This window comes from Panicum virgatum, unplaced genomic scaffold, assembly GCF_016808335.1.
Source record: "Panicum virgatum strain AP13 unplaced genomic scaffold, P.virgatum_v5 scaffold_183, whole genome shotgun sequence".
Classification (NCBI taxonomy): Eukaryota; Viridiplantae; Streptophyta; class Magnoliopsida; order Poales; family Poaceae; genus Panicum; species Panicum virgatum.
The window spans coordinates 385,727-395,989 of record NW_024376262.1 but is presented as its reverse complement, the minus strand read 5'-3'; the positions used below and the strand labels follow the sequence as shown (position 1 = coordinate 395,989).

At 43.4% G+C, this 10,263-nt stretch overlaps 1 protein-coding gene across 1 annotated transcript; it reads left to right on the top strand.

The window, feature by feature from the left end:
• Window positions 1-451: 451 nt before the first annotated feature.
• LOC120693869 lies at window positions 452-1,585 on the top strand. The gene has a single exon (XM_039977085.1). The coding sequence runs from the start codon at window positions 452-454 to the stop codon at window positions 1,583-1,585; it is 1,134 nt and encodes a 377-aa protein (XP_039833019.1).
• The last annotated feature ends 8,678 nt before the right edge of the window (window positions 1,586-10,263 follow it).

Sequence of the window (10,263 nt, the reverse complement as noted above, 5' to 3'; positions counted from 1 at the left end):
TTGGAACGTGCTTATGTGACTTAAGTCAGGAAAGAAGCAATGATATTTGCAAACCATTCTATTCCCGATTCTCTTGACTATCGGGCTCGTAACAACAATGAACTGCCGCTACACTGCCGATAACAGTCCCTACAGCTATTCAAAGTCAAGTTATCATTCACGAAAGGTAGACCAGCTTACTATTGACTAGACCTCCAAACTAGAAACTAGTTTATCAATCAATGCTTATTCGTTTATTTGTCACAATAACATAAAACACGTTAACCGAGTACTAATAACGTAATTCCGTTCCGGCACGGCTGCTTCCATTTTCTTTACTCTCGTTTTCTCACTACTCCCTTTTACGAACCAAATAATAGAGCCAGGCAAAATATAAGAGAAGACTACAACTGATCCTCTTCTCCCAACGCCACCGTTATATGTACCACCTGCCTTCCGGCCTAGCCAGCCAATGGCTTCTCCACAGGACCAGCAGGTACCTCAGCAGTCCACTACTACTACTGCTGGACAGCCTAGTTCTTCTACACCACCAGCTATAGCTCCTAATGATCCATCATCAATCAGTTCGACTTCAGTTCCACCTGCCAAGCCGAAGCTGCCATTTCCAGAACGGTTTGAGAAGTCAAGTGAAGACAAGCAGTTTGCTAAGTTTCTGGAGATGATGAAAGATGCGCAGATTACCATCCCCATCCTTGATGCTGTCTTACATGTTCCGATGTATGCAAAGTTCTTTAAGGAGCTGCTCACAAAGAAGCGAAACATTAACGAGCCAGAAGTGGTTACTCTTACTAAGGAATGCAGTGCAGTCATTCAAAATAAGAGACCTCCCAAGTTAGATGACCCAGGCAGTTTCTGTATTCCATGCTTGATAGGATCTAAAAGTTTCCGTGCTTTATGTGATCTTGGCTCTAGTGTGAGTGTGATTCCCCTCTCTGTCTGCGAGGCACTACCTTTGGGTGATGTACGGCCGACTACCATGACTCTCCAGCTTGCTGATCGCACTTATCGCCATCAGGCAGGCATTTTGGTTGATGTCCCTGTGATAGTTGGTAACTTCGCATTTCCAGTTGATTTTGTTGTCTTGGAGATGGAGGATAAGAGCGAGCCTATTATTTTGGGGAGACCCTTTCTAGCTACTGCAGGGGCTGTCATCGATGTGAAAGATGCTAAGCTCACGCTTCAATTTGGTGAGGAGAAAGTCTCATTTGACATGAGGCATCCAACTCACCTTCCTCACTGTCCAGACCTGTGTTTCACCATTGATGTGATTGATGAGTGTGTTACTGAGACATATTTGAGTTCAGAGGATGTGTCAGCATTGGAGGATGAGAAGTCTATTCTTTATAATGAGCATACTTCTATTGATCCATCTCCTGTAGCTCTAATTGATTCTTCTCAGGAGGCTTCTCTTACTTATGATCTTATACCATCTTCAGCTCCTAAGGTAGATCTGAAACCTCTTCCTGAGCATTTGAGATATGAGTTTCTTGGATCTGATAATACATATCCTGTTATTGTGAGTTCTCGTCTGACTCCTATGGAGATTGACCGTCTTCTTGAAATTCTTCGTCGATATCGAGCTTAGGATATTCTATAGATGATATTAAGGGTATCAGCCCTACAGTCTGCATGCATCGAATCTTTCTCGAGGATGATGTTAAGCCGACGCGTGAGCACCAGCGTAGGCTTAATCCTCATTTGCAAGAAGTTGTAAAGAAAGAGGAAGCTTCTTGGTGCTAACATCATTTATCCTATCTCTGACAGTCAGTGGGTCAGTCCAATTCATATTGTACCCAAGAAAGGAGGCATGACTGTTTTAGCAAATGAGAAAGGTCAAATGATTCCCACTAGGACTGTCACCGGTTGGCGCATGTGTACAGATTATCGCAAGCTTAACAAGGCCGCCCGGAAGGATCACTTTCCTTTGCCTTTTATTGATCAGATGCTTGAGAGGTTAGCATGTCATTCTTATTTCAGCTACCTCGATGGGTACTCAGGCTTCTTGCGGATTCCGATACATCCGTCGGACCAGGATAAGACAACATTTACCTGTCCTTATGGTACATTTGCTTACCGACGGTTGCCATTTGGTCTCTGTAATGCCCCAGGGACTTTTCGGCGATGTGTCATATCTATCTTCAACAGATTTGATTGAGAAAATCATGGAGGTCTTCATGGATGATTTCACTGACTATGCAGTTGCTTGTCTCTCTGGGTCAAGTGCTTACTTATCAATAGACTGAATCAAACGTTCTGTTTGCAGGATTCAAAACAGTTGCTTCCTCCACCTTATAAACTTGCCTACGAATGCATGTTGGAAACGAGGATATGAGCGCTGAATTCTTCTTTTCCGAGGCTGATTCTTCTTACCTGACTCCCCTGTTTGTTACAACTGATGCCCCGCCTATAAGCAGGTAGCTTGTGAGCTATCGATCAATTGTGAATGTTCTCATAGAATTTTATCTTATTCACATAAGTCTTTCATTTCGTACATGTTTCCAAGAAAGAAATTAGGACAACCAATTAAGCATTGGATGAGTCAAAGGCTTCTTCGAGCATTTCCAGATCAACTAGGACAAGACTCAATAAAGTCACCAATGTTGCTGCTTGCTTGACTTTGCTTTTTTGAATCTACTTCTTTGCTTGTCTCGCCAATGAAGATACTGCATCATCTCTATACTTGCTAGATAACCAACACTTTGCTTCCCATTTCTTTTGCCTTTGGTAGAATTAGATCGATCTCCCAATGCTTATATATGTGGTGCCCCATAGTGATGAATGGAGCAAAAGCTAGGCAGAATTAGGAAGCATCAGCCCGGAATGACCCCAAGACTTATTTGCAGGAATCATAGCCAGCCAATAGAATTACTCTATGAATATAGCAGCGGTGACGCCATGGATCAAGGAAGAAGGTTTTGTCTTATCCCAGCAGCAATGAGAGCCTCTTTCTTCTCCTGATGTGAATACACAAACCCCTATAGCGTCCGACACCACTCGCATACCCTAAAAATTCTTGTTGTGGGGCAAGTGAAAGTACTTTGATATGCCCCAGTGGTCTTCGAACCTTGGTATTTCGAATCAGATTGATAGCTTTTTGAATGGCTGCGGTTCCGGGACTCTAGTCTTTAGTTCACAGGTTCTACATTAGGTTCACGAAACGGATACCTATCTACACTGCAAGCTTCTTCAACAGGTCATTGGACATCACCCTCACTTCTTCTAGCAGGAAAGCGCGTTAAGAGGTAAGATCGTACCTCAAGTCAAAGGGCCTCGTTATAGTTGGAGGCAACACAACACACGCTGAACAAACCTCAACTTGCCTATTTTGTGTAACTGGTTGAAACTACTAATTTCCAGTTCATCTTACGATGGTATACGGTGACGGGCCAACCTTCTATACTAGTGCATTCATAGGAGGACGAAGCAGGAATGCTTGTGATGCTTGCTGTAAGCTACTAGCTAGAGATGTGGACTTATTGCTTCTTCAATAGGGGGAAATGAAGTAAGTAATAGACCAAGGATGGATTTATTAGGCTTTTGCAAGGGTTAGCTAGCTTGGGATAGCCCCGGAGTGGCGGTAGAAGCACCGGAATAAAAAGTAGTTGTTGGTAAGTGAGTTGACACGAGGTTTCGGATATGATAACCGAGATAAGTAGACTCAAGTACAGTCAAAGCATTGGAAAGGAATAGGACTTTAGGCATATGGGCAACTGGCATTCAAAGATAGGTAGGTTTATTTAATAGGCATGCACGAGGTAAGCATATTGTTGAGAAGCAATTTTTGACAAGTAGGAGCTAGTAGTATAGGCAGGCATTTATGCTAGGCTTGTGAAACATAGGATAGGTATTCTAGCAATAAATGGAATATGAATCTGGATAGCTAGCTGGTATTTTCTAAAGGAAGGTATTTCAAAAGGGGGTTCTCCTTTTGGAAAGGAGCCGAAGACAAGTGGATACCGTTTACTAATAATAAGAGTAGACTAGGGCTTCCAAAGCTAGAGACAAAAGAAAAGGTAATTATTGAATCGGACTTGGCTTCTTTTCGGCATGGGCAAAGGTTTGGCAATTCCAACATTAGCAAAGGTTTAATCGGTTGACGGTATCCTTGGGGAAAGGCACCTGCTTTTAGCAATGGTTGTTATTGGCAAAAGGAACACTTTACTCGGCTTGTCTCTGCACTAGGCTGAACCAATTAGTCTTCCGTGTCAACTACTCATTTCTGTTTATCGATTTTCTATGCTTTCGTTCCTCAGATATCCCATTCCAATAGCTTTGAGGTGAAACGGCGCCTTAGGTTCCCCATATTTATGTCGGGCTGGAGAGAAGCAAGCTTTGGTCCTTTGCTCGCTTCGTTGAAAGGCTCAACATCCGCCTGGGATTGAATAAAGGCTGAATGCCTATGGGATCAGATGTTTTACTGGAAATTGGGGGGGGCATGATAGGAATATTTTCCTTTCGGATCTAGATACTAGAGGAAGAGATGGACGGTTATACCAGTTAGACCAGACCATTAGTCCTTGAAAACGGTGATGGAGGGGATGGAAGGTTCGCGCGAGTCTTTCACGCCCCACCAGATCCAATCGAAGCGGTAGCAGTGAGTGCGGAAGATTTAGAAACCGCTTTGAGAAAAAGTCTGATCTTTGAATGAGACTAGAGGTATTGGTACAAATGCGAGTACTTAGACTGGTGGAACTGGCACTAGCCTGGTAAGCATTATGACAAAGAGGGCAAAGCGGGCACTGGCTGTAAGGAATTAGGATTGGACAGAACCAACATCGAAAGCTACTCCAACGGAAATCGCCTTGGCTGGAAAGGATTACTTAAATACACAAATGGAATCAGCTGGATCGTATTCCCGAGCTCCCTAGTTGAAGCTATTCCTACTTTATTTAAAAAGAGATTGACTTCCGTGGAAGAAAGTTTTGATTTACCACGGCACTATTTCAATCTTCCATTTCGCCCTGGGCCACAGCCTAGCCTTGGTACTTAGTAAAGCGTAGCGATGCGCCAGGACCGTATTATATGATAATAGATGAATCCGTTGCCCTTGCTTGATTAGTTCCTGAATGTTTTTTACGAATACCGAGAATGCAGTTATAGAAAGTGCTACGGGGTGTCAGGTGCTTCCTCAGAGAAGGAGCAAAACGAAATTCAATTCAACCTGGAACTTTGACAACTACTCCCGATGCTTCTGCTCTCAGCTAATATCGATAACTCGCTTGAAGTATAAACTTTCTTTCATAATAAATTGATCTTAGACTGGTCTAGGGTTCGCCTTGTGATAAGATAGCCCTATCCCGGAAGTGATTCATCAATCAACATGAATTTTGGATATGTACAGCTTAAACTCCTCCCTTTCTGAAGAAGTTATGGCGCAGGTGCCCTTGAATTAAGACTTCCCTCCGCTCATTAGATCTGGACCGCTGGTGAATTTCTAGTCTAGAAAGATCTTTGCGAAACCGAATCAATTGCTTGGGTTCAAGTTCTTGTTTTTACATAGCTTAATCAAGAATTCCGCTAACACTACTCATTTCTTTGCTTACAACCTTAGCGGCCTTCATCTATTTCCCCCCGCCCGGAACTACATCCCATTTGATGCTCTCGCCACACTCAACAACCTACTACTCTTCTTACGCCTTGCTTCTTTCTGTCTCTTCGATGCTTGAGTCAGTACATAGAGAGAGAGTCAGATGGTGCTTTGACCCAGGTCAGAAAAAGCGTGTGTTATGCATCCGGAAAGAAAGGGGTGGAGAAGGTTCATTTATCAGGAATCTACTTGTTGCATAATGCACATGCCACAAACGAGAAAGTGGAAGCACACTCAGATGAAGAGGATGGTGAATTGATCAATAATCCCATGTCTTTTTTTGCTGAGAAATCTTGGATCAAGACATACAAGGCAGCATTGGTCAAACATAGGACTACCTAGGCTAGGTCATTCATTGCTTGGTCCGCTATATTCGTTTTGTCTTCTAGTTCTCCACAGGGACTTCCTACTACTCCGCCGAATCTCTCATCTGAGAAAGTAGGTCACCTGGGTCGGGTAAAGCAGCGTAGATAAGGCTGGAGTTTATGAACAAGTTGATGTCTACTAGGGCATTGACCGTACAAGCAGGTAAGTATAGGGCTCGGCTAGGAATTCGTTTATGCTTATATTTATAAGCTTTCTTCTCACTAGGTAGGGCGGGCAGTTGGTCTTATTGCCCTGCATCATATGAGAATGAGTTCTTCCACGAAATAGAGGTCGTCTATGGTCTTTGTGGCATTGATGGATAGTACTGGTCTGTTGTCAACAAATAGACTGGCTAGGTCACAGTCTGCTAAGTCTACTAGTGGGATATGAATATGCATTAGTAGTAGTTATTGCTGCCGGATTGGTATTAACAGTTGGTCAAGTCTAACGTAACGTTTTTTCAAGTAGAAGGATAGGGCATTAATTACCTGGGGTCGATAGGTACACCTTTATAATCAATTATTAGCACAAAGCTCTCATCTCACTTTTCATAGGTAGGCGAAAACTCTATAGTGATAGTGTATATTGGCTTTGATTCTTTCTATTGTTATGGGAAAGGCATATCCCCACCCAGTTCTTCTTCGTCTTAATTAATAACTCCTTCCTGAACTTCAAAGTACGATAGAAACTTACTTATATCTCGTAGGAAAACTAGAGAATGAGCCATCTCCATCTCGTAGAGAAACTAGAGAGGTGCTGGGCGCAGCTGAAAGGAAATCCAAGAAGAGTCCATGAAAGGCTAGCACGATTAGGATCCTTTGTAGGGTTTATCTCGGAAGAGAAGGCTATGAAGCGAACATCTCTTCTTTGGGAGAGAGGGGAAGATCTATGCAGGACACTTAACCCGTGCCGGAGGACTGCACACAGCTGGTACAACCTCGTGTGGTACATTTTACATGTTCTTACAAGTCCGATGGTACAGTTGACCTAGTATCGAATTATTATAGATTCCGTTGGCAGCCATTGCCCCCCTGCATGTCGTCTGACACGACCGAAACGAAACTTTACACCCCCTAGCAGCCCCCTGTCGGCATCGAAAACGGAGGGAAGTGCGCGTGCTGATGTTTAATCATGCGATGCCAATGATGTAAGCGCGGGCCCGCAGGTGCAGACAGGTTCGTCGGGGGTTATGCAAGCTTCAGAGGTGGGGGGTACGATTGTGGAAGATCGCGTGGAGGCAGGGGTTGGAGATGTGATGCAAGGGTGCGGGGAATTGGGTGGAAGGACAGTCGTTAATGTGGAGTCAGGTTTGACGGGCGTGAGGCAAGAAGTGGAGGGAAGTGGGATCTAGATTAGAAGAGATAAATACGATATTCCTGATCTGATACCCGCGGACGATCCCTAGCCTAGCTTGGCAATCCCTTGAAAATGCAATGCATTTTCCCTTGAGATGAAATTGCTTTTCGGTGGCAACTCAAAAAAAACTCTCAAATCAACTCACGCATATTCCCTTGCTTCTGTTAACTACGCATATCTCCTGTTTCTATACTTGCTAGCTAGCAACCTCTTATCACACAGAAAGCGTGACATGAATGCATACCCCCGTGTATACAACTCCTTACTATCTCTAATATACCGTTGCTTGTTCGGCGCATAGACCTATTATTATTATCGGTCAGGCTTTCCTTTTGAGCAGGTAGGAGTACTATGGTGATGAATGATTCCTTTCTTGATTCTGTGGTAGCAACTATGAGAGTGGAGAAGATCAAAGTTATGGACTTTCTTAATATGTCTAGGTTTCACGGTATTCTTATGATGAAACATATTATTGCCAATAGGCATGAATGAGTACTGAAGCTATTAAAGAGAAAAGTTTACGTTTATGAGTTTTCATTCCTTCCTTTGATATTGGTTTTGATGAGTGTGAGTAAAGAACTTAGCTTTTCAGAGCATAGACTCCCATACCAACTTCAACTCTACTTAGCTATGCCGAGACAGGCGGATGCACAACTGACTTCACTGAAACTATGCGAGTTGGTATCGACTTGACTTAAGCTTTCAATGCAAGTTCAGTATCGGACCTATCATAAGAATAAGTTTCATAAGTTCCTGAGCTTGGCTCTAGAAAAGAAAAGATTGTAGCTGCAACTTGAACTGGAGAACACAAAGCAACTGCTCCTACTAAGAATAAGAAAGCTGCTGACCCTGCAGAAGAAAGATTTGGTTTTGCCTTAGCTGCTTATAGTGCTGCTTTCCCAACAATACCAACTTAAACTTCAATCTAACAATTACCAACTGCTTACCCTCGGTAAATTAATTAGTCAGAAGTCCTATTTGGCGACGCTTGGCCTACTTCAACAACTGCTTAACTGAGCGAGGAGAACCATTCCAGCATGCGCAGCATGGTGTCGAGCCCAAACTTTTGACGAGGCTGATCATGACAGCGCCACCACATCACGTTTATGTTTCAATGGCGCCTAACCACACATCACTTTTCCACACATCACTTTTGAAATAGCCAGACTAAGTGAACATTAGCGATCTCCGACTTCCCGTTTCACAAATTAATGAAAGCATCCGCAGCTTGTCATCTTTTTGTATTGAGAACCATCCCTAATGCCACAATTGTTTAGAATCCACTCATACGATGATTTCAAACTAACTGGTGTTTTCTAATGAGCGTAGGTGGCTGAAGCTAGGATGTTCAATGTCTCTTGATTAACCTCACGGTCTCTTTTATCCCCTTTTCACGTGATTATCCAACCCGGTTTATTGTGACGAAAAGAGAATCAGACTTCTAGCTAAATCTCGTTCATGGAAGTGAAGAAAGCCGGTACGGTAAATTCTTCCCCGGAAGTAAACGAAGGCAGGGAACCATAGCTCATACCCATCAAAAGCATCCGCGATATTGATTAGAAACTATTCATAGCGTGCACGTTGGATTTGTTTATCCTAAATACCCACTCTTTCACGTTATATCTAATTAGGGCTCTTCTGCTTTGAAAAATGAATCTTCTGCTGGATCGCTCTCTAAAAAGAGTGTTCTGCTCTAAATAATTTCATGCGATAAGTAAAGGTTCCACTGCCTGAGAAAGTAGATAAATTCCTTCCTAACCTGGCTGAACAAGGTAGCCTGGTAAATAGATAGCTGAATTGGCTTGAAACAGATGAAAGTTATAGCAAATGAAAAAAAGGTATGTATTCGTGTAACTCGTACAGTAACAGCGACTGTTACAGCTTTCCTCACAGGAACTCGATCCCCGCCAGCAACTGTGTGGAACAGGATCTACTTTGACTGTAACATCATCTTATGCTTTTCGCTGCGCGCCTGTTGTATCCCGATGACCTGGTTTTTCAGTTGTTTCCCGATGACCCGATCTGCCGATCCCCCGATGTTTTGATCTCCTCTCTGTTCCGATGAACAGTGTAAGCTGCGACTCCGACCTGTACCTGTCCCTTTCCCTGTGAGTAGTACCTACTCCCTTAGTGATGTGTGAAAAGTGTATGGATACGTGTGTTTTTTAATATGTGAATTTTTCTATATTTCTCTGAGTGATCTCAGTGTCTTCGTTCTGGTAAGAGCCGCGGAAGACCAGAGCATTGAATGAGTGACCAGTCCTTGGCTGACCTGTGCTTCGTATGGTGTGTTTTACCTGAGTAGGGTAGACGAGTTTCAAAGACCTTAGTTAACGTACGAAAGTATGCCAAATGGAGCTCAGTCTCCCATTCAATCAAGCTAGCGCTCTAAGAAAGTTCTTTTTCGAGTGCTTGTGATTTCATCCTTTCCGAGTGAGTCTTCGGCCCTAAAGCTTTCGTAAGCTAAGGCGAGAGATTTCCTACTTTGACCACTGCTGTGACCGCTTTATGCAAGAGTTCCGGTATATGCAGCATGCACCCAGATAGCCAAAGAAGGAAGGAGCGGAAGGGATTAGTACTAATAGGCAAGGAAGTCGTCTGACTTGGGGCGTGAAATCCGATAACTCAAACTGGTCTGTTTCTTTACCTTAACCTACCCCGCGCGCGGCTTGAGTTTACTTCTTCTCCGCCTCATATATAGAGCTTTTTCATAGTTCACCTTGATTCTCTCATATCACTCCAAGTGCTACTCCCTGTTGGTTAGTCTTCCACGAACCCCTCAACGTGGCTTAGGACGAAAAAGAATGCGTACTTGGGTCGTGGTGAGAGTAGTATTTATGCGGCGGCGCACAGTGGTGCATTGAAGGGTGCTCGAGAGTCTGTGTCTCCTTTGAAACCGGCGAATATGACAAAATGAGTAAAGTAAAATCACCTATAGGAAGTACTTCTTCATC

Coding starts and splice junctions, on each gene's coding strand:
- LOC120693869 (XM_039977085.1), top strand. CDS start 452: ATGGCTTCTCCACAGGACCAGCAGGTACCTCAGCAGTCCACTACTACT.